Source organism: Ambystoma mexicanum, chromosome 14 (genome assembly GCF_040938575.1).
Source record: "Ambystoma mexicanum isolate Mex_15411 chromosome 14, UKY_AmexF1_1, whole genome shotgun sequence".
Classification (NCBI taxonomy): Eukaryota; Metazoa; Chordata; class Amphibia; order Caudata; family Ambystomatidae; genus Ambystoma; species Ambystoma mexicanum.
In genome coordinates this window covers 596,121,604-596,147,052 of record NC_090940.1, presented here as the reverse complement: position 1 = coordinate 596,147,052, position 25,449 = coordinate 596,121,604, and the positions used below count along the sequence as shown (strand labels likewise).

Genomic DNA, 25,449 nt, shown 5'->3' with positions numbered 1-25,449 from the left:
GTGCTTCAATGCAGGGTGCCATGTTGCTCTCTCCTACTAGACATAGGTTGAGCAGCTTACTTCTGAGATTCACCGATGGGAGACAACACATCAGGCCTCATTACACGGTAGGCGGTGGACCAAGGTGCTGTTAGCACCTTGGTCCATGCCGGTAAAATACCGGCACCGCCTTGGAGGAAAGGGGAATTACCGCCCTATTCCAAGGTTGGCGGGGCGGTAATTCCCCCTTCCCCCATTGCCCTTCCCCATTCCCAATTTTGCCTCTTAGGGCATAATGGGAATGGGGAAGGTGCTAATTACGGTAACGCAAATTGCGGTACCGTAATTAGCACCCTGGTCCCTTTGCGGGTTGGTTTTTAACGCCTGCTAAAAAGCAGGCGTTAAAGTACCAACCCGCAAAGGAACCTCGTAGTAAGGCGGTAAGGGTTAACGGTCACCAGTACCATTACCGATGACCGTTAACCCTTACCGCCTTCCGTGTAATGAGGCCCATCATCTGTTATTCCGGAGGGACCTTAAGGATAAAGTTCAAGATTAATTGGCCAGAGTGGTTAGCCCTTCCTCTTTTCAGGGACTGATTGGGATGGTTCTGCAGATGAACTTTCATCTTCTTTAAAGAAAGAAGTGCGTACCATGAATATCACATTTCCAATTTAGAGGTTTCATTAAGAGAAGCCGAATAGGGCAAGTCCTGAAACTGGCTGGCACAGATACATGTAAATAACCTACGCAGATTGGCACTGTTCATATACCCCCTCATGTTCAGGGGCCATGTTGGCAGCTGTGGTTGTGGTCAAGAGCGGGCTCTGGTTAAGGTGAGTGCTGCCCATCCTGCTCAGGTGTCAGGAAACGGGATCACCCATCTCGGTTGGGGAATTTGAGGTAATGCCGATCTGTAATTCTTCCGCTGGGAGATAATTCATCTAGACCCAACAAATCTGCTAGGTGCGCTGGTAAAGTGTCTTTGATATTTTTTCGGCAGGGACATGAGGCACCAGAATGGGTTTATACTATTATTCTGGGGTGCGTATTTATTAGACCTGGGCCAAAAGAGTATATATTCTGAGGACCACTGAGATCGGAACATGTGGTGCCGATGGTAATGTTTTGGCCTCTAGGCCAGTAGATAATCAGTGTGACGAATCCCCAGATGTCATCACTTCTTCCCTAAGGGGAGCCTCTTTCCATGAGGCCAGGGAGGCAAAGCCACTCCCCGATAGTGCCCTTGGGGGTGGTACTCAGCGGGTGGATCCGATGGGGAAGGAAACCCCCATGGGACTCGTGACCACCTTGGGAGAATATGGTGGTATTATGAATGGGATACGCAGATGACATTGTCATTTTGGACCTCACGCCAGGTGCTCTCCAAACAACACTGAACAACTTCAACTCCTTCTCGGCCCTGAATTCCCACAGGGTATATAATGCGAAGACCAAGATCATGGTCTTTGAACTTCCTCATAGACGTGCAGGCAGAATCAGTTGGAATTTGGAGGGCACTCCAATTGAGGTTCTGTCCCAGTATGTATATCTTGGCAATACTTTTGAAGTCAATCTTGGAGGTGTGTCCGATCTGAATGGCCTAAAGGTGCAATCTTCCAGAACCTTGAGGGCTGGTTGCTCTTTTGCCAGCAGGGGAGGAGGCTACTCAGTGGGAAGACTGCTGAAGCTGTACACTGCTAAAATTGTTTCCATCTTTTGTTATGTAGCTGGGATATGGCCCTGGAACCACTGGGGGTTCTTACTAAGATTGACACCAAACTGGTCAGGTGTTTTCTGAGACTGCCTTTCTACATCCCCGCCAAAATAATTGCTCTGGAGTTTGACCTCTTCCTGATTCGAGAGCGAATTATGTTAAGCAGTCTGACGCTCTACTGGAAGTTAGCTCACGCTCAGAGCAACACTCTAATGGGGATTCTGTACGAGGCCTTTACCACCAAGGTACCTCTCATGAAGCACTCTACCATGGGAGGGATGCAGCGTCTTGTTGACCAGTGGCTTGGGAGTTCTCTGGAGGAATTTCTGATGCTGAGCCTGAATCATTTCAAGTGCATAATGGGGGGTAACCTGGTGATTTTCAATCGTGACCAAATGATAGTCACCTTGGCCTCTAAGTCCACGGCTGATGTTTTTTTTCCCCTATATATTTTACAGGCAGACAACCCCCTCATACATTTGTAGCTTCCTTGGAAATTTTATTGTGTGGGATTACCTACGACTTAAATTCAATGCTGTTAACACTTTTGAGATCATAGGCAGGTGGTCCAATATTCCAAAGGGGGATAGACTGTCGATTATGTGGTCAAGATGATATGGAATCAGTACGACATCTCGTCTCTGATTGCAATGCCTTGGTTCAACCGCGTAGAAGGACCCTTAGAGCGTCAGGGTTTGAATCCCCTGGTTCTCCCATCGCTCTATCGGAGTCCTTTATGCCTGGCTCCCATGAGGGTCTAATTGATGTTCTCACCAAAATGTGGAGAGAGGTGTATGGTATAATTTTAATGTTAGAGGATTGAATGTTTCTCACTCTTCTCTTCTTAACTGTTGTTATCCTACTGTGGCTTATCCAGTTGGCTGGCTATCCTGCATATGTGTAATGGCCCTGCTGTCATGTATTAAAAGTTATTCATTCAACTGTATGATACAATAAAAAATAAAAAAAAAGAACAAGGTATCAATTGGAGGGAGGGATGCAGTACTAGTTATTGTGCAATTAGATATATAGGTGTCAGTATGTGTAATTTCAGGTGCTCCAAGTTAATCTCCCTGGCTATGGGGAAGTAATGAACTAGAAAAGAATGGGTGTTCCCTGAAATTAATCAAGGAAATACCTGGGCACACTTATGCGGAAGCCCCAAATGCTATGTTATATAGTTTCATAATCTCAGATGCGATTTTAATAAAACAGAAGATGTGAAAAACAAATGTATGTTGATTCACAGCTGTGCTTAAATTCAAACTCAATTAATTTCATGCATAAAGGGGATCGACTTTGCTCCTCGTTTACTCACTCTCAATAATAAACAATGGTGCATCAATTTGACAAGTTGACTTCTTATACTAAAAGATAAAATTAGTAAACAGCAAGATAAAGTTTTGCAGGAATTGTCCACTGTGTGTAACCAGAGTGTGTCGTCACATGTAATCCCTGTAGTCACTACGCGCTTCGGGAGAGAATGTCTCCCTTCACCCGGTGAAAACTCGCTGTCTTTCTACAATGAAATAATAAAGTTTCCATTTTTTTTCCGAATCAGTCTGTATGTAAGGATTCTTTTATATAAATGAGAAGCTTCACATTATTATGTACTGCCCTTGTTAAGGACCTTTACTTCATGAGGGAACCTCAACTGATACCGCTACTAAGATCGAGCATCAAGTTTGGAGAATCTATTAAGAAAAATATAATAGAGAGAGAAAGGGGACTTATCTCATTATCATTCAATGTTATATCTGGCTTCTGATGTGATGAATATTGAAAAATCTATATCAAGTTAAAGGAGAATGATCATGTACTCACTGTTGTGTATTCACGAAAAGTAATGAAGTTGGCAATCATGTCCCTGTAAATAAAAATGATTAAGCAACTCTAATTAGCTTCATATAGAGTTGGTGATAATTTAACTGGATCAGTTAAAAAACGAGTGAACACACTTACTATGTTGCTATGTTCGCTCTTTCATGCACCTTGAGTAGATGTTAGTGATTTCGAGTGCCAGTCATATAAAAGACTGGAATCATATTTAACCATCGCTCAACATTACAGCTTAGTCACTATGCGAAGGCGTGTCACGAATCGTGTCGTGTCTAAGGAATGCTTACCTAAATCTCTATTGGAAAGTGAGGAACGGGACAAAAAAGCAGCTCGCGAGCGGCCTCACGTCCCGTGCCCGGCTTTCAAGTTAAGAATCCTGTCACGTGAGCTGTCGGATTCTACACTGCTTTCTGCAGTGCTCGGTGTCGGACATATTTGAACGTTTCTAATCTCATAGATACAGATGCCTGGTCGTACTGATCACAGCAGTTGTTCTTTGACCTTGATGAACCGTGCAATTTTATGGAACGTGATCACCGTCTGTATGTGCTAGAAAGTAGGGCAAGGCGTTAGCTTGACACTTGATCTCTGATACAATCAGAGAACACTTCATCCAGTGTTGATAAATCTGTATTCAGAAGAATGCACTCTGTGAGAGATGTGTGGTCTCTTGTGATTAAAGTTGAGTGCTTCTAATTGTAATTTCATTGACACATACAGCCATAAAGTGCCATTTCCAGTTAGCGACAGCTCATAATAATTAAACAATTCATGAAAGTATGTTAGATCATAGTATTCATCATTTAGTATTTACCCAGTAACATAATGTAAACAATTAACTTGATTCATGGATTGAATCTCCCAATGTAAGCGGAATAACAAAGATGTGATGACTGGATAGTATAGATTTCTTATTTAAATCCATTTACTTGGAGACGGGGCCTGCTCTAATCTCAAGAGCATCGGTGTAATACATTCTCAAGTGGTGGTTCTCCTCTAGAGTAATATGTCCACAGTTATTAAGAGAAGAATTACATGTGCTTAGCCATTGGAAGGCTCAAATAGAGGATTTCTATGTCAATTGCATTATCATCTCTAGACAAAAATCTACCATACAATGTGTTTCTCTTATTCACATCTCTGAATTGCATGTGGCTTTTCGACAGTTATTCTATTGAGCACTACACACCCAGTTGCTAGTAAAAGAAAAGAACTTCACATGCTTACACCTTGTCAAAGTCATTCTCAATACATGTTTTACAGTGAATAAATGTGTCCTATTAAGGTATTGACACTTTATGCATTTAGAACCATTGCGGCCCTGTGTTAATTGTGCACCACCTCCTTGTAAAGCACAAGAACAGTTGAAAGGAAAGCCATACCCATGGTGTTGTGTACCGTGCAGCAAAGCCGAGGAAGGCCCGGGCAAGTGAGTCATTCCCCTGGCACAGTGAAAGTATTAACAACGAGATAACAGGAAAAGGGGAGGAATTCTCCAGCAACACAATAGTGAAAGTAGCTATGTGCAATAAGGAGGGTTTATGTTTGAGGTGGAACTTTACCGTTTTGAGTTGAATTGAGAACTCTGCTGCTTATTTGACATTTCAAGCTGGAAGTTTGTGTCGTACCCTGGAAAGGAACTGAGACCTTGACATGGGAGTCATTCTCTCAGGTGCCGTTCCCACCTGCCAATTGGAACTATAGTCCAGTGTCCAGAAGAAGGGAGTCATTCTCTCAGGCGTAGTTCCCACCTGCCAACTGGAACTATAATCCAGTGTCCAGAAGAAGGGAGTCATTCTCTCAGGCGTAGTTCCCACCTTCCAACTGGAACTATAATCCAATGTCCAGAAGAAGGGAGTCATTCTCTCAGGCATAGTTCCCACCTGCCAACTGGAACTATAATCCAGTGTCCAGAAGAAGGGAGTCATTCTCTCAGGCGTAGTTCCCACCTGCCAACTGGAACTATAATCCAGTGTCCAGAAGAAGGGAGTCATTCTCTCAGATGCAGTTCCCACCTGTCAATTGGAACTATAACCCATTGTCCAGAAGAAGGGAGTCTTTCTTCTGGACCAAGAAGATCCACTATCTCTTTGATATGATATGATATGATAGTAATTTATAACGCGCTTAATACCCCGACGTTTCTAAGCGCAGACCTGGGGATCGAACCTGTGGTGCTCTGTGTCGTCTAGCTTCCAAGGAGAGCACGTTGCCCCTGAGCTATCCTCCTTTGGTTTAGTTGCTAGTGTAAGAGATAGAGGTAGGCATTTTGACACAAGACGGTGGACACTTTTTCATTTACTTGGACATTCTGACATATTCCTTCGATCTTTAGTGGAGGCAGGGAATCCCCTCTTAGGGTTAGGGAGGGATAGGCTTCCTCTTTATTTTTGAACAAATAAAAGTCCATGCCAACAATCATGCCACCTGTGTGTCAGTCTCCTCCTTCTGCACCTTTACATCAGCCAAGTTTGTCCGGCCTCTGTTTGAGAATCCACCTATCTCACACAATGATTATTTCTGAGCGTACTTTTAGCATTCTGAATCATTTTTCCATCACTCTCTCATCCTGCTTGCCAGCAAGAGTGGTGAGCCTAACACATATTATGGAATTCCAAAAGGCCTGGCACAGAAGCAAAGCAGGGACCAAGCTAGTACCAAGGCGTTCATAACCTGGATAAAAGTTGGAATTGTATGATCGGACTGAAAAAAAAAGGTCCGACCGTACAAAAAGTCCGGAAAATGCTACCACCAAAGGTTCGAACCTTTGGTATTAGCATTGTAGGTAAGTATTAAAAAAAAGACTGCGGGGGCTTCCAGGGTGTCCCCCGCAACACTCCTCTCACTATAGTGAGTGGGGTGTTGCGGGGGACACCCCTGCAGCGTACCCCAAAAAAATAAATTAAAAAATAACGGAGACTGCGGGGGTGTCCCCGCAACACCCCGCTCACTGTACTGTGTGGTATAGTGAGCGGCGGTTGCAGGGGACACCCCTGCAGCTCCCGAGAAAAAAAAAAGAAAAGGACCCTGCGGCGCCGGTTCCCGATCGAAGTGAAAGGGAACTGGCGCCACAGGGGCTCGGTGTGTAAAAAGGTAAGTAGGGTTTGTTTATGTTGGGGGTGTGGGTGGGGGTGTGTTGAGGATGTGGGTGGGGGAGTGTTGTGGGTATGGTGGGGGTGGGGGTGTGAGTATGTAGGATTTTGAATGCGTGTTCGCATGGGAAATGTGCAAACCTTTTGTGGTTTGCACATTTCTCATGCAAACGTTTCCGTTGCTGACTTTTCCGCGATGGAAAAATCACACAAATCCATTTGTAACAGTCAGCATTTGCAAAGAAGTGGGTTTTTGTGTCACACTGCGGAAATAAATAGAAATGTCAGGTGGGAACAACTGGGCCTTTTCTAAATGACTAACTTTTAAATATCGATTATAACTTGACTGATTAAGGGATCTGCTGTTAATGAAGAAAACATAATTTGCCAAGAAAGACCCAATTTGGGGAAGCCATGATTAAAACTCAGGTGTCTAAAGGCGTAATCAGTAGACCACACCGCTTCCTGTAGTTCTGCGCAGACTGTGCACTATTTTATTTTCATGTCTTTATGTATTACATCTTTTTTTTAATGTACTATATTGTATTGAATTTAAATCTTTATGCCCCCCCAAGCAAGTGTATGCTTACTAACGCCTTCTTTTTTTTCTTCCTGTGTCTTTGCATGCTTTCCATGAAGGCAAGGGGTTGTCAGGTAAGAGTGCGACACTGATTTCACATAGTGTTCTACCCTTAATGGGACTATAATGTCGTGTTATTCATTGTGTTCAAAGGTGCACATGGGGTAGTCGATCTAGCAGCCACTATTGATCGACTATTAGCACCAGGCCGTACGGAATGTGATATTTCATTACTTTGAGCAGTGACGTAGAGGCAATGCCAGTCACAAGTCTAAACAAATACACAATGAGAGCAATATACAATATCAAATCCAAACCTATGTCTCCTTCCCAAATTGGTAAACTGTTGTTTTGTATCAAACACCACATTTATGTTAAATAAATATTGCAAGCATCTAAACCCAATGGTATTGAGGTGTTATGTGAGGGACGTGTAAGTAGTCCAAATTATGTTCCATCTTTTCACCTCTTGTGATGTTTCTATAATGATAAAAAGTGTAATAAAACATTTTTTATAAATCTGCCCAAGTGGTGGTAAGTGGGATGAAATGGGGTCTTTGCTTCTTTCTAATGAGGCGATAGGCCCCAAGGCGTGGGCCGACCCTATCGGTAACAACCCGCCGCTGAGGGCCAAATTGCCAGAAGCACTGTACAGGTGCTAATGGTGTCAAAAGAAATAGACCTCTGCTGCGTGGCACAGTGCCGCGCAGTGTTGTCATCCCCCAAGTCTGTTTTCAGTGTTCATGATGATGTCATCAATATTGGAAATGGACTTGATGGAAAACAGCAATGCGCAGTGCCGGGCCATGCAGGAAAGATATGTTTCTTTTTTTTAATTAAAAAACACACTCTTAGCACTGTGAGAAACCTGAGGATGGTTTCACATATAGACCCCAGGGATTCTTTGTTCAGGTGGCCAGGCCACGACCATCGCCTTTGGAACCGGACCTTGGGGTGGACCAGTGCGGGAGGATCACCTGGATGGGGGATCTTTGAGAACTGTTGGAGGAATGCCCTCAGGTGAGACGCGGTATTACCCCCTTTTGTATGACACGCCCCCTATCCGATATCCCCGTTGTCTTTGGAGGATATTGTCAGCAGAATCCTGTCGCACCCCAACTCTTTAACTTAGGAAAGGGAAAGAGAAAACACCTTGGGAAATTAAACCATCTTTGACCCTTATAAGTAAACTAGTCCCCCTCTCTTCTAAACCCAGAGGACATTTAATACTTCCCTCCTTTTCTGACATGTCCGTACACAAGCTATCTACCATCACAACAGGACACTACAACTCCCATTATCCATTACCCACCAACTTACACATGTACTACAACTAGAAAGAATACCACTAGTAATATGCAGTGGCCCTGCCCCACTGAGACCAAGCAGAGTCAAGCGATCAATCACAATCACACCCATTCTGTCTTCAAAGGACAATTATTCCATGACAACTCCCCCTCCCCAATTTCGAAAATCGCTAAGAAGAAGAGGAGGTAACTAAGAAGAATAAAGATTACTCAAAACCACACTGAGAGATAGAAGACAGACTGCCCCATGTTAATACCGGACTGTTCCACTAATAGAGTCAGGCAAGGACAGGCAGACCCAGCCCAGAACTCACACCTGCAGCCTGTTGAAGAGACCCAGGTGTATAAAAGGTAGAGTTTCTGGCAGAACACGGAGCAGCAGTTGGGAGAACTGAAGGGAGGCTGCGTGGCTGAGTCCAGCAGGGGATCCCTTCTCAATCCCAGCCCCACAGGCTACTTGGGCCAAGGACAAACAAGACGCTGGAGCGCTGACCCGGTGTGGCCGGAGGCTTGCAGCCTGAAGAGAGGTCCAAAAAGCAAGGAGAGCGGCTTGCAGCAGGCCAGATACAGGCCAGGGCTGCTTTCCCTGGGTGGATTTTGATCCCTAGGGAGACAGAGGGGCAGGTGGCGAGACCCTGACCTCAGATCAAGAAAGCGGCAAGTATTTTTCCGACAGCATCGCGTGGTCGGTGAGTTTCTGAGTGAGAGGAAACCTGGCACGCGTGTGAGGCTGAAGCAGGAACTTGTCAGAAATATATGAACTTTTATTGTAAGCATGAAATCCACTATTTAACCATAAGGAAAGGTGCATTATGGGGCATGTAATGAAAATACAATCCTGAAGACATCTGCACCTTGACTATAACTTGTGGACAGATGCTACACAGTAACAGAGTGGTCCGGCATAGTGAAAGTGCCCAATCGAATGTCTCTGTTTAGACAAACCTTTAAGACTGTGAGAAACTGTGAATTGAAGGTATTGGATGTTTAGGGGAAAGAAACCACTACCAATGGTGTGATTGCGAGGTCCGAGTCCGGTTTATGGAGACCAATGTGGAATCAAGTGCTTCTTGTTGAAAGAGGTCCAAGCCCGACTGAGGGAGACCTACAGGAACTTTGAAATCCCTTGTGAAAGGTCCGAAGCCCGACCGACGCAGAACTATTGAGAAGGGGTTTGAGCCTGATCGATGGAGACCCAGCATGAACTGTGAACATGAACTTTGAGATCTTAAAGAAAAGGAACTTTGTTTTGTGTGTCTAGGCATTCTGCGAATGAGAGACTTTGTCGCAGAGGGCCCTGGCTTATGTCCCGATCTGCATCCTCGAGCCAAAGAAGCCAGAGAGTGTTCCAAAGCCTGAGTGTTCCCCTTGTTCCTTGCTGAAAACATGGGGAAGGGAACCCCACTGTTCAGTCAACCTGATACACACTTTATTGAACACTGTTTTCTTTTGCATACACCTTTTTCCCACACACATTTGTTTTAGCGTAAGGATTGGCAATAGTTTTTTTTTAGTATGGGCCATTTTGATTAGACAAGACACTACTAGGACTGCGTTAGTTATTATTTGTTGGTCGAGCATGCTCCCATCCTTAGATATAGAGCTAGATAGGCGTTCTACCACCCCATCTTTGCTAAATGAACACCCTTGAACTGTGCTTCATTTGTGGCGTTCTACCACCCCATCTTTGCTAAATAACACCCTTGATCAGTACCTCATTTGTGTCTGTCATCATTCATGATTGCATGACTTCTTCACAGCACCCACATAGTAAACTACTTGGGTGCTAAGAGGTGAGGGTCTAGGGCAGCGGGGAAGGGAAGGGAATGGGGGCTGGCAACTAAGGCTGCTCAGACCGAGGGCTTGTCCCATAGAATACAGCCCGTGTTCGTTCCGAGCATCCTGATTGGCTAGCGCCCCCTCCCAGGGTGCTAGTTTCCATTCCTGACCAGTTTAGATGCAGTAATGCTCCAGCAGGATGTACAGGAAGACAACAAAAACGAATAATTCTTATGCTGGGCTAATCAAGGAAGAATGCCGTCCAAGTATTGGTGGAGGTCTGTGAGCCGTGAGAAATTGTGGGGCATGCTATGCATTTCAGCCGTTCGTTTTTGTATGTTCCTTATAATGTTATTTGCATCCTTCTACCTAAAAAATCTGGGAACCGCATGTCTCATTTCCGGATCCCTACATCAAATTCCTCTTGTTTGGAATTCTTAACGATCAGTTGTTATCCCGACTGACCCATCGGAATACTGAATGACAAATTAAAATGTGCACCTTTTAGTTGGAAGTCGCACTCGTTGAAATCCCGTATTATCAAATGAAATAGTGAAGGTTCAGTGAGAATCTGAAAGGAACTATTGGAATTTTTGTGTGACTGTTTGGAGTTATGAATTCCAATGGGATTAAGGACTGAAAGGTATTGTGGTGTTCTTGGGTTTAACAGGGTATTGTTTTAGGGGATCAGGTGTGGCGAGACGGCAGGATGCCGGTACAAGCACAAGCTGGATGAGACAGAAGAAAGATGTGTACTCTCTTTTTGTCTGATTTTGTTGTTGTTTGTTGCTTCTTGTTGCATGTTGCATTACAAGTATTTGTACAGCACCTGTTGCTAGTTTTGGTAGTAACTTTCCTGCACTCAGTATTTGTTCTTACCTCTCATCTTACCCATAACTTTGCTTTTTGGCTTGCTGAGATCATGTGAGCAGGGAGGAGCCTGGGATACACAGAGTGGGGAGTGCAAATCTGAACTGAATAGGGACCTTGAGCAAGATAAAGTAGAGGGGACATTGAGCACTAACTATGTTATGTCAGTGGACAAGACATTGGCACATATCCAGCAATACACAATGTTACATAAACCTTGGGCCCCAGACCCCATACTCATATTCAGTCTTTTAGATGAGTATAGGTGCTTGACATCTGGATTGGAGGGGTCAACGGAGGCACACATTTTCAAGGGCATTGATAGGGTGTGGTGATTTTTGCAGGCAAGGGGGCAAAACCTGAAATCTGTCCTAGATGGACACATTTTTCTGTCTCGGCAGGTGGTAATGTTGTTATTGGGGGGTACGGGTAGAAATGTGGGCCCTGAAGTGGGCCTACTGGAATTTAGTAAAAAGTTGGTCCTCAAAGTGTGGAAACCTGGCGCCTTCCTAAAGGCAAACGATCGGATAGCAGAGGTTACATTGGTGTAGTCTCATGAAAAGGTGAGCTTTGAGGGAGTAATTCTGTTGGGAAGTCTGAGAAAATATGTAGGGCATTCGGCATTGGACGGTTGACCAACAGAGAAGGGATTGAGGTCTGTGTTTTTTGGAAGCACTCGTGCTAGGAAGGTGAAGTGACGGTCTCCCATGCACCGGCTTGATATCTGGCCCTTGGCTATATGAAGTCGGAGCAGCATTAAAGTGAATAGGTTGCATCGCTCAGCTATGGGAGTTTTGACTCTGCCCGCTCCTATGGATATGTTTGTCCTGTTCAGTAAATATAATGAAATGTATTTTTAAGAAACAATGTGCACCTAAACCACATAAACATTGTTCTGTGGAAGTCTGAATTTGGTCGTTTTAAAATTTGTATTAGCCTATTCACACAGACGGTACCAGTGTTTGACGTAAAACATAACAGGTATATTTAAAGAGGTCATGCCGGTGGAGCATCTTTGCGCTGGTAACAGAGGTTTATTGTTACCCAACTCAATGGTACTCATTTCATTGACTGTGTAAGGATAAAAGGCTGAGTGGAACTGTTGGGATGAGAACCTATGGCCATGAGGTCAAACACAGACCCCTGTAGTGGATGCATTAGTCTACTGAGCCCCAGACCCAATTTCCTCTTAACTTTCTCATTGAGAAAGACTGTTCAGTTCTCCAAGAGTTTACCAGGAGCAACTCAGACTTATCACTGACTCACTCCTGGAAAGTAAGTCAGGAATCACTGCTGGTAACTTCTTTGCGACTGGAGACTTCTTAGGATGAGTGGAAGCGGGACATTCCCTAGACATGAGTAAGACAGAGGGCCTCATTACGAGGTTGGAGGTAGCCTTGCTGGTAAAACCGGCATGGCTACCTCCAAACTGGCATCCGGGTCCGGCACCCGCGAATGGGAAATTACTGGGCTATTCCAGCCAAGCTGGACCCGGTAATTGCCCTTTCGCAGGTGCCAGGCTCGGCGGGCTGACAGGCATCCGCGAGCAAAGCTCGTAGTATGGCGGTACGGTAGCAACGGTGCCGGTAGCACTACCGGCGCTGTTGTTACTGTACCGCCATACTTGTAATGAGGCGTTTCTAAAGTGGCAAGTAGAGTTGGAGACTGCTCTGCGTTTGTTGGTAGGCAGTTCATGGGAGAGAAGCTGCCTTTGCCCTTAAGAAAGGGAGGTGTATTGTTTATCTTAGCCAAGGCTCCGTTCAAACTTTGCTTGCGAATGAGTTACTATCAACACTCAACTTTGCATTGTAGTGTAGGAGACTGAACCTAAATCGGAAGCCACAGACTGAAATCTGAGGTATTCACCTTCTTCTTTCATCGATCTCTGATTATCTGCCTCCTATAGTGTTCATGGCTTTGTATGTCTCAACCTATCTGTATAAGTAGTATGTTTTAATATTCTCACGTCATTCGCAGCTTATACTTTGTTTTTTCTCCTCTTTTAACACATCTTCGATCAACATCACTTCTTTTCCTGCCTCCAAACATTTCCGTCCTTTGATCACCATATTTCTCAAACAACATACAATAATGTCCCATTGTTTCGACTTATTTGCCCAACTTTAACTGTTGTGCCACTGTATTCTTCTCTTATCACTACATTCATCGTTTACTCGTGTTGAATTGCTGGACCTAGTTTAATTGTTGCCCACTGCCTTTGTGCCTTGGCATCCTATTTGCCTGCCCACAGTATTGTTTCTCCCAACACAAAGGGCCTCATTACAATCTTGGCGGAATGGGTTAACGGGTGCCGCTAATGGGTTAATGGGTTAAATGGATGCAGCAGGCCGGATACCCATTTCGCCTGATTACGAGGTCCCCTCGCGGGACCCGGTAAGGACGCCTGCTAAAACCAGGCGTTGTTACCGGGTCCCGCGAGGGGACCAGGGAGCTAATAGCAGGCCGGTCGTAATCGGCCCATTGTTAGCTCCCTGCACCCATTCCCATTGAGCCCTATGGGGGCTCGAATGGGAATGGGGAAGGTCCGGGCCCGGGTTCCCAGAGGGAGGAATTACCGGGCCCTCCAAACTCAGAATGGCCCGGTAATTCCCCATTCAGGGAACCCGGACCCGGTTTTGGAGGCAGCCATGCCGCCAATAGCGGCATGGCTACCGCCAAAGCCGTAATGAGGCCTAAATATTCTGTAACTCCCTAACACACTTTCTGCAGATCAACAATGCCACTCAACATGCAGCAATTTAGAATCGCCCCTGACAGACATAAAAAAACAGAACTCTACACCTCTGCAACCAGCTTAAATAGCACCACCCTGGCTCCATGGGCACATGAGGCTCCCGTGTCAACAGAAATGCTGACATGCCCTTGACACAAACCACCTGGAAACAGATGTGTACAGTACCTGGGTACTTTCGATCTGCATATACCAACACAAAAGCAAAGCTATCTTGCATTTTCCCTCTCTCCCAGCTAATGTAAATAACCCACCTCCCCATTTCAGACCCTCAGGGTTGTCCAATTCCAGGCCTCGAGGGCCAGGATACTGACGGGTTTTCAGGGTATCCCTCATTAATATTCATCCCCGCAGGACACAGGATAAAATCCCACTAGGGCTGATTCGGCTTCCTTCCTTATCGGGTTAATAAATTGAGTATGCTTAAAATATCAGCTAATAGTAACACTTGTTACCTCCACTTTTTGAAGGCTGACTCTGAGTCAATTTGGGATCTGGAAATGAAGGCCCTAACTACTGTTAGGTGCCCGTAATTCAAAGGATTCTTCTGGCTTTCACTTAGCCAGCGTCCATGTCTGCTCTCTGCCTCGCCAGTCACCAACCACCATGACGTCCACCAGGCCAGCCGCACCTCTTTACGCCAGTGGTGCCTTCAGCGCGTCAGGCAGTCGCCATCTTCTCTGCCCTTCCTCCATATCTTCTTCTAAAAAACTGCAAAGAGGACGTGTGTCCCCTACTGCTTTGTTTTCTTGACAAACATTTTAGGATTTGTATTTTGTTATTAGCTGCCATGTCGGTGCATCGAACACTTGGTTCCCATCACCTGGCGTCGCGCCAGTTGTCAATAGCATTTAGCTATTGGGAAGAGGGGCACACATGGGGTTAATTGCTATTGACTCTCGTTAATGAGCCTCGCTTCACTTGAGATCATTAACTCCACTTCCAGACAATTAACCCCCATAAGCACCTTTCCCTGAAAGCACTAATGCTAAATTATTCCAGTGTTTAAAAGTGGGAGATATCGGGCAAAAAGGGATATTTAAAAATGTTACGTTATTATTACCATTATTTGTATTATTAGTGACATTATTATTATATTTATTAACAACACTCTAGATTTTATATATATATATGTGTGTATATATGTACATTTTGTATTATTATTTGCTGAAACACTTCCAGAATTCAAACAGTGCCTGTGTATATGTGTCCATTTCGTATTAGGTCGTCATTTGAACCGCATATGGTTGTCAGAAACCGCTTGTATGAACATTTGAGGAGATGAAGCCGGAGAACTAGTAGCCACCTCCTAAGCCACTTGAAATAATTATATATGTTAATGTTAATGTTAAAGTATATTTATACCGCACACTATCACCACCGTAGTGGTCCCCTGGCGCTCTGGCGGATCTGGAAGAAAGGCGGGTAGGTTGGGGTACGTTAGTAGGACAAAGTTTGGAGAAAGAGCAAGGGAGCTGTGATGTGCTGTTGGCAGCTTCAGTTCGGTTTATCTCTGAGCCTGCTCGCTCTGTTAGGCTGACCTCTCGTGATTTTCATGAATGATAGCGTCCCGCCAGATGACAATAGTTCCAGTAGCAGAGGGGTTTCACAGCAACACCGCTTTGCTCATTGCCAAAAAGTCCAGTCCGGCTCATTCATTCTGCAAAGTCTTCATACTCAAGCTCTATCCAGGAGATTATTTCAGCCCCTGGCTTGGTAATTAGCCTAGGTCCTGATTCATTCTGCAAAGTCTTCATAGTCAAGCTTTATCCGGGAGATTGTATCAGCCCCTGGCTTGGTAATTAGCCTAGGTCTTGATTCATTCTGCAAAGTCTTCATAGTCCAGCTTTATCTGGGAGATTATATCACCCCCTGGCTTGGTAATTAGCCTAGGTCTTTCTTGATTCATTCTGCAAAGTCTTCATACTCAAGCTCTATCCAGGAGATTATTTCAGCCCCTGGCTTGGTAATTAGCCTAGGTCTTGATTCATTCTGCAAAGTCTTCATAGTCCAGCTTTATCTGGGAGATTATATCAGCCCCATGCTTGGTAATTAGCCTAGGTCTTTCTTGATTCATTGTGCAAAGTCTTCATACTCAAGCTCTATCCGGGAGATATCTGCCCCTGGCTTGGTAATTAGCCTAGGTCTTGATTCATTCTGCAAAGTCTTCATAGTCAAGCTTTATCCGGGAGATTATATCAACCCCTGGCTTAGTAATTAGCCTAGGTCTTGATTCATTCTGCAAAGTCTTCATACTCAAGCTCTATCCAGGAGATTATTTCAGCCCCTGGCTTGGTAATTAGCCTAGGTCTTGATTCATTCTGCAAAGTCTTCATAGTCCAGCTTTATCTGGGAGATTATATCAGCCCCATGCTTGGTAATTAGCCTAGGTCTTTCTTGATTCATTGTGCAAAGTCTTCATACTCAAGCTCTATCCAGGAGATATCTGCCCCTGGCTTGGTAATTAGCCTAGGTCTTGATTCATTCTGCAAAGTCTTCATAGTCAAGCTTTATCTGGGAGATTATATCAGCCCCTGGCTTAGTAATTAGCCTAGGTCTTGATTCATTCTGCAAAGTCTTCATACTCAAGCTCTATCCAGGAGATGATATCTGCCCCAGGCTTGGTAATTAGCCTAGGTATTGATTCATTCTGCAAAGTCTTCATAGTCCAGCTTTATCTGGGAGATTATATCAGCCCCTGGCTTGGTAATTAGCCTAGGTCTTTCTTGATTCATTGTGCAAAGTCTTCATACTCAAGCTCTATCCGGGAGATATCTGCCCCTGGCTTGGTAATTAGCCTAGGTCTTGATTCATTCTGCAAAGTCTTCATAGTCAAGCTTTATCCGGGAGATTATATCAGCCCCTGGCTTGGTAATTAGCCTAAGTCTTGATTCGTTCTGCAAAGTCTTCATACTCAAGCTCTATCCGGGAGATGATATCTGCCCCAGGCATGCTAATTAGCCTAGGTATTGATTCATTCTGCAAAGTCTTCATACTGAAGCTCTATCCGGGAGATGATATCTGCCCCTGCCTTGGTAATTAACCTAGGTCTTAATTCATTCTGCAAAGTCTTCATACTCAAGCTCTATCCGGGAGATGATATCTGCCCCTGCCTTGGTAATTAACCTAGGTCTTAATTCATTCTGCAAAGTCTTCATACTGAAGCTCTATCCGGGAGATGATATCTGCCCCAGGCATGCTAATTAGCCTAGGTATTGATTCATTCTGCAAAGTCTTCATACTGAAGCTCTATCCGGGAGATGATATCTGCCCCAGGTTTGGTAATTAGCCTAGGTATTGATTCATTCTGCAAAGTCTTCATACTCAAGCTCTATCCGGGAGATGATATCTGCCCCTGCCTTGGTAATTAACCTAGGTCTTAATTCATTCTGCAAAGTCTTCATACTGAAGCTCTATCCGGGAGATGATATCTTCCCCTGGCTTGGTAATTAGCCTAGGTCTTAATTCATTCTGCAAAGTCTTCATAGTCAAGCTCTATCCGGGAGATGATATCTGCCCCAGGCTTGGTAATTAGCCTAGGTCTTGATTGCAGCCATTGTACTAGCACAATGCACCTGAAGTCAGCCAACAGAAATAGAAGAACTAACTAAATGCAAGAACACTACGCTGAATGGCCTGTGTGCTACCTTATAGAATGCTTTGTATCGGCTACAGGGGAAACCAAATGACATGCCTTCATTTAGTTTGGGGGCAAAAAAGGAGGAATGACAATGAAATAGGGCACAAGGAGGATACAGAACAGACAATAGAGAAATAGACGAGGAGTGGAGAAGAGGAGGGGATGCACAGAAACAAGAGGGGAAAGGCGAGAATGACGAGGCCATTTAAGGCAATACCGAAGTAGCAAAGGTGCAGACAGCTGGTAAGGGAAACAAACAAGAGACGCTAACAAAGGAGAGATATGGGAATGGGCATTAGAGGAGTAGAGAGAACAACATTTCAGCTCGACCTAGTAGATAATATTTTTGTCAACGACATTCCAGTTTCTGAGTGGAATTACGCAGAGGCTGGAAAGAGTGATTCAGCCAGGATTGGGAAGGTTTACAAGGAATTACGACCCGGCGAGGGGTGTGGCAGGCACCCAGACAATGAGGAGGCTCGGAGCAGGGGCTTTATCACATAGTAAAGCCCCTGCTCCGAGTAATGTCTCCCCCTGTAATGGCTAAGCGAATGTATGGCGAAGTGATATGGACGAAGTACGTGTATGGCGAAGTAATTACTGGAGAAGTAAAGACATACATCTGGTGTAGAGGTATTAAAAAAATAATCCAGATCTCGATGAGGTACAAAAACCAAGTTAATTAGAAGATAGGGATCAAGGGTGTAAGTAGTTTTGTTGCTTACAGAGTGAGTGTTCTATATTGCGATAAGAACCGTGGTGAAAACAGGAAGGAGTAGTAGGAGGGTAAAAAAGATTAGCAGGCTTCCCTGAGAAAGGAGGAAAAGAGATTCTCTGAGGGAAGGGAAGAATCGAATATAGAGGACTTAAAGGGAAAACACTATGAAACAAGGCCTGTGTTCTGCTGTCAATGTTCTGAATTACATGCTCTATCCAATAAATGCATATGAATATATTGGCAGCCAATAAACCATAATTGCCCTGCAACACTGTTCTAAAGTCCTAACTTTTGTAACTCATGTATATTCATGGGTTTCCCTAGTGTCTCCTTAAATATTAGACTGGAGGGACCATTGCTAAATCATTTTTGTTTATTTGGTAACTTTAGCTTAGCAAGTTGATCAAAATTGAGATTTTACAATCGCAGGTGTGAGTTTCATTATAGGCTGTCCTCATTATTAAAAGCCAGATCACCTGGCCGATCATGAACGCGCTGGTAGTCCATGGTAGTTTTGGCATGTTGTGTGAATCTCCCCCCACACACAGCCACAGCTTTTGCTGCCTGTCAGTGCCTTCATTCTACTTCTGGGATGCACAACATGCGGCTATCTGGATGGTTTGGAATGCAACTCCCATGATCCCTCACCATTGACTAGCCTTGCTAGGGTCGGTGGACATTGTAGTTCAAATCATCTGGAGAGACAAATGTTGCAGACCTCTGGTCTAGCTGCAAATAATCCCTTGATAACAGTATGTAGATGCACAAAGAGAAATAAATATTCTGGTTCATGCACTTTTTTTTGCTGTGTTTTGCTAAAAGGCTGCAAGGGCCACACTTGCACTGTGCGCTAGACCATGAGTCCAGGTGATGGGTTCTTTCTTTCTTACAATCTGACATGTCAAAAGTGAATTGTAATGTTTTACAGCTCACTTTTCCCTCCCCTAGGCTGATCAGTGTTGTAGTTACTCTCCTTCATCCAAAGTTTTATATAGGGGGTTATGGGATCTCTGAGCCAGGGGAAGACCATATAAGACTGCGTGGGATTGAAAAGTTTAGTTTTTCCAATATGGGTCCCTAAGAAAGGAAAATAGCATTAAGGAATAGACAATACAGCGTTGTTTCACCGACAGTTGTTTTTGAATGTGTTTTATTTTTAAAAGATTTTTACGAAAACACTCATCAAAAATTATGGGGGGCTGGGAAAGGACATACAAGAGCTTGGGGGGGGGTCGGGAATAGGTAAAAAAAACAACAGAAGAGGTGGGGATTGGGGGAACCGCCGAAACATAAAAAATGAAACAATGATGAGTTTTTTGTTATAAACATTTTTTGAAGAAAAACATCGGGGAAAAAAAGACAGTCGAAGTAATAACATAGAACCGAATACACATGCATACGCCCTGTCTGTACTGGAAAACATGGGTACAGTTTTCATTATTGAAGACAATCAAAGCTCAATAGCACAAGAAAGTCAGAAAGTAGACCCTGAAGGTATATTGTAAGTGGCTGCTGAAGTAGCATTACTGCTGGACGTCCTGCTTTGATTTGAAGCCATACTCTGCGTAGGGCTTTAGGTGCATAGAACACGGTCAGAAGGTTTTGTGATTAAACAGCCATTGAGGTGGTCTTCCTGATGACAGTGTGCATCACAGGCTCACTTGCCTTTACAACAAACGAATTCCCCATTTCAGAAAAGCTTGGAACCCTAAATCGGGTATTTTTCTGCAAATATTTCAGATTGCCGCTTGGGATCTGGAGTCACATGGGATCAATTTGAAACCACAAATCGTGTGAAACTCACTATACAGGCCATCAATGGGAATGGCACCAGCAAAATCCCAGAACAAAATAAAAAAAACAACATAAACAAAAATAAATTTGAATTCAATGATGATATAAATATCTATTAAAACATAAAACACAGTCACATCAATATTAATGGAAAAACAATTAAACTCAACAAATGTAAATACATATGAAAATGCAAAAGACAAAATCAAGTGCAAACCAGTGCTGAAAAAAAAGTGGCCGGATGAGCCCGGATTGATCTTGGTCTGATAAATGCACGCATCCGGGGGGTCAGCGCTCCTCAGCATGTATTAGCTCTAGAATTACCACAGTTATCCAAGTAATAGATGGAGCGATCAAAGGAACCATAACTGATTTCTAACTTCTGCCTGTCTGTTCTATGTGCTCTGACCCCAAGTCAACGGTGGTCTATTTTTCATACTCCTAGTTTTGTTTGTGTGTGTAATCAATCTCTTTTCCTTGCCTGCTGCTGAATAGAGGTTCCAGGTAATGCCTTTTCTTCGAAGCAGTGTATGTGATGTGTTATCATCAGCATCATCATCATCACTCACCCATCACAATCATGGCTGAGCCGGCATTCCTACCGCGCCTCCCTAATGTCTCCGCCAGTGCCTTCCCCTCAGCCCTCCCAATACGCTTCTGCCTGCTTCATCAGTCCCATTGTTTGTGCTCTGTGAATATGTTTATTACTGCGCTATGATAGCCGCGCATCCGGTACAACGTCCTTTCATTGACAGTCGTTACTTTGATGGGTTTTTTTCCGATGATTTTTTAACAGAAAAACGAATCGAAATATATAGGGGGGTTGGGAAAGTGTATATAAGGGGCGGGGGGTCGCGAATAGTTAAAAAACAATATCGATGGGGGTTTGGGGAGGAATTCCTCACAAATAAAAATCAATCAAAGTTTTTTCATTAACAAATACTCATAAAAACACATCGAAATAACGACCGCCGATGAATTTGACATATAACCACGCATCCCATAGCGGAAACTGTCCCAGTTTATTGGTTATGCAATAAAATGATGCCCAAATGTAAGGAGGATGATAATCGAGGGGTTCATGACCGAACACAGCCCTTTTATATTAAAGGATACATGAACCTTACATGCTACTAAGTCTACATACTTTACACAAACCAAACGTGAGACTTAGACCTTTGGGCATAGAATGAAAGCCCAATCTTGGATAAAAGAATATGACTGCAATACATGTGAACAGGATAAAATTAGCCTTGAAGAAGACCTGAATGGTCGAAACACGTGTAGGCTCAAACCCAAATTGGACAATTGAATATCAGTAATAAAGCAACTCTTGTACCAGGAATCAGCAATGTTTACAATATTAGTATTAAAAGGGATTAAGTGCATGTTTGAAGCAACCAACTCCCTGAATCTATCCCATATGTAAGGAAACCTCTTTGGCTGTGTTGCCTTTACATATATTATTCACTTGCTCCAAATGCAGCAGGCATCGGGCAGCGGGCTATACTAGCTGGTAATGGCAGTGCAGCTCTGGGTGAAGACTGTCGGCACACTCAGGCCTGTTAACTCGCACCCAAGCCTTTCAGACCCAGTTCAGGCCAGTAAACTCGTGTTTCTCGCTTTACTAACCTCTATCTGAAAGTGGCAAAGCACCTGTGTACTAAACAGGCTGAAGTGTCCAGTTCTTCTATGGACTTTCGACCACATATGGTACCAGTGACAAGAGAGGGCTATGGTATGTGCTTATGGAGATGAGCCTCCATAGTACGGTGTATAATGGACTACTCAAAGTCCAATGTGATACAGATGGCCGTCCGTCTGAAAATGGTTTCTGACAGAATGGAGGGACCTAGCATCTCTTCACCACCCCTTTTCATCTTATCTATTATGGGGCGCATTATGAGTTTGGGGGGTCAATAAAAAAAACAGGTGATAATGGAATTACCACCAGTTTTTTTCAGTTCTCCTAATTATGAGTTCCAATCCCAACAGGCGTTAGGTAATACCTCCTTGATAGGCATGGAGGTTCTACCTCCAAAGAAATTGAGGTAGTTGCCATGAGTGGAAATCCTACTAGAGGTAATTCCCCCATTTCCCAATGAAGTCCTATGGGATTTCGAAATGGGGACTAACCACCTAACCACAACTCAATCAGGCGGCAGTGGAACCAGCCTAACATTGAAAGCATGAAACATTTATCACTTACAGGTGATGTGATAACAGACTCCCTCTACCTCCGGATTAATACATGCGTTGGATACCCACTTACGGTGGATGTAGCAGTATCCAGAATGGTGTTTCGAAGCAGTTAAAATAAGCCACTGAAACAGAGATACATGTTGTCTAATTGTCCTCTCAATATAGTTAATTATTCTGAGTAACTGCAGGTCAGATTAGAAGCAATATAAGATGTGAGGTATGGTAGGAATATCGATGAAGCCATCGCATCATTTAAAGAAAGGCAGTGGGTGGTTCACTTGCACGAGTCTTGTTGATTACCTTCAGAGCAGAACTATGCAGAAGTTGGGTTTCAAGAAGGATTAGGTATCAGACCATCACGAGACGCTTTACTTACCAATGATGACTCTTGATCAGTGTGAACCAAACCGACCTCAATATTGTTATCACCCAATTAAAAAGGAAACTGATAACAAAGCTCAGATTACAGAAGTTACCACTGATGATGACTGTAATAATGTGACATATTTGGGGCTGTGTGACGGGGCTGGATGAACCATGGGAACTGGGTGCCAACACCACCTGCAATGTGATGTAGGGCCAGAACTGGAAAAGGAGGGGTCCCTCAGGCCATAATCAGTCTATGAGAGAATACCTCTATAGCAAACCTTAAGGGACCCCAGGACAAAAGAGAAATAGCAACCCCCATAAGGAGGAAGAACCCTGAAGGAAAGAAGGATTGAGATCAAGGGCAGATAATTGAGGCCCTTTTGGGAAGGGAGAATCTTTACAAACCTTTGTCACCCTTTTCGTAAGTTATGTTATTGTGATTTATACTACGCACCGCTGCCACTTTTGTGGTCTCTTGACTCTACGGCGGATCTGAAATGGCAGGGGGGCTGGAAGGGCTTAGTTAGTGGGATTGAGCGGGCGAAGTCCTAGAGAGCTTCGATGTGCTATTATTAGCTTCAGTTCCAAAACAACGGTCCCTGTGTGTTGGTTTATTTTTAGTTTGTAGATGTTATGTGCTGTTTGGTGGTGGACATGTGCGTATGGGCTGATTTGTGTGTGATTTGTGTAGTTTCTTGTTGGGTGTTGCAGAGTGTGTGCAATTTGTGGTGGTTTTAGTTGTTTTGTTTTCTTGCTGCTGTGGAGGTATGAGTGTGGTTTGTTTGGTGTTTGAGGGTGAGTATGCAGAATATTGGAAAATATTGGAGAGTTTTTAGTAGGGTTAGTGGAGGATCGTCTGCGGTCTTGAGCTTGCAAAAAGGATTAAAAGTGACCTATCCAGCCTCTAGGGTCCAAAAATTGACCAAGGGGGCAGATATGAGTAATAATACCTATCCACGCAACCTGGCGTTCAACTGCATTGAACCAGGCTTCTGGGAGCAGTTTGAAGATTTGTTTCGACAATGCGGCATGCATGATGATCCAGCCTATAATCAAGTTTCCCAAAGCCTGGAATCCCTATAACAAGAAACAGCTCTCTTCTTTTTTAAGAAAGAACCAAGGGGGATATGCCAAGCCTGTCATCCCGACTCTTCCTGCAGACCCTATCACCCACTGGGAATGTCTAACTTCCTACCTACCCAAAACAATATTATGCATCAAGGCCCATCAGTGCTACCTTGCCCCTGCCATAACTCATGCTTTGAGCGCTGTTGTGGAAATGATACAATGAGCTTGTCCATCTTATTATTAACCACGTTGTTGCCACTAGCCTTAAACACAAGAGAAACAATGTACAACAGTGGGACCCATGATAGAATCACAGCTGTGGGGTCCCACCATTTTCAGTCAAATAATATTCAACAGTGGATCTGTAACGAGAAGACCACAAGCTACTTTCATTTGGTAACCAGCAATCAATCCAAGGAGCATGAGAAGCACTGCGCCGAGCGGCTGTGTGCCACAGAGGAATAGGTGTTGACAGTATTAGCAGGAGCAGCTAGAAAGACAAGATAGGGTATTCTCGTCTTGACCGCATCACAGAACAGAGTACAACCGCTGAGGGAGCAAAGTCAAATTGTAATAGCCAATCCCAAGCATTGTGTCCCACAAATCACAGATTAGCTTAGTCCATCATTCTCAGACAGAGGCAAGTCCACAAGAGAATAAAAGCTGGCCACCATTCCAGCCTTGTGTTGGTGGCATTGGAAGACAATCACTGGCAGCAGTGCAAGGCGAGGAGGTCAAACGAGCAGGGAGAGAAAAGCAGGCAAGCGGAAGGGTGTTGGAAGTGTGAAAAACCAAGGGGTGTCTCACCCCCTAGTCCCCGGGGATCTCTCTCTAAGGTGGCCAGGGCACGGCCATCGCCTTTGGATCAGACCCTGGGGTGGACAAGTACGGGAGGATCACCTGGGTGAGGGGCATTCGGGCAGAGGGGTGAGATAGCCAGTGGCGAGATGCAGTATTCACCCTTATTTTGCTAATCAAACCCATCCTATGTTTTAGGATGCTCCGAGATGCCAACCCCCGCCTTTTTGCACAAACACTGGGCCGAGGTAGAGGTTGACTGAGAATAACAGCACTGACTTGCATACATCGTACTGGCCATGTCTCGCTAATCGGGTCAGTCAAAGTCAGGCACTTAATCCTAAGTACACACCGCTTATACCAATTAGCTCTCTTCACACGAATAAAAGACAAAAACCATAGATACACTCTGAGCAAGGCAGAACACAAGAACGAGCAGAATGTCTGGGATAAAGGCACGCCTACCGGAGCAGAGCAACAGACCAAGGGACGAGAGCAGCAGGCCGAAAACCCCAAGGCTTCCCTATTGGCGGTTGTTGCCTCCGACAGGCCACAAAAGACACGTGGTGAAGGCCAGATCCCACAAGTGAAGATTGCATTGCGTTTCAAGGATGCCAGCGACCGACCCGGGTGAACGGCAGAGTTGAGGAGGCGAGTTCAAGCCTATGCTACTAACCTTCACTCGAAAATCGGAAAAAAAAACAAACAAGAAATAATCTCACACAGCTGGTGAGTTGGAAAGTGACCTGAGAGACCCGTGTGTTAAAGTGAATGAAGTAGGAACATCATATCACAAGCGAAGGCTGCATGTGTGTGGATGAGACGCGAAGAAAGGTGACCTGTAAATGAACTTTGATGTAAAGAACAGCTGGGAAATCATTGCTACTAAGTAACCCAGTGATCCGGTGAAAGCAATTAACGCTCTTGAAAGTCTCTGTGAAAAGT

General features: G+C 44.3%; 1 protein-coding gene across 1 annotated transcript in view; it reads left to right on the top strand.

Annotated features, from left to right (window-relative positions):
* EML5 (EMAP like 5) overlaps window positions 1–25,449 on the top strand; it is a 772,681-nt gene that overhangs the window by 627,371 nt on the left and 119,861 nt on the right. Inside the window, exon 28 of the mRNA XM_069637955.1 lies at window positions 7,267–7,281. Coding sequence (XP_069494056.1) covers window positions 7,267–7,281 — 15 coding nt within the window. The remainder of the gene's footprint in view (window positions 1–7,266; window positions 7,282–25,449) is intronic.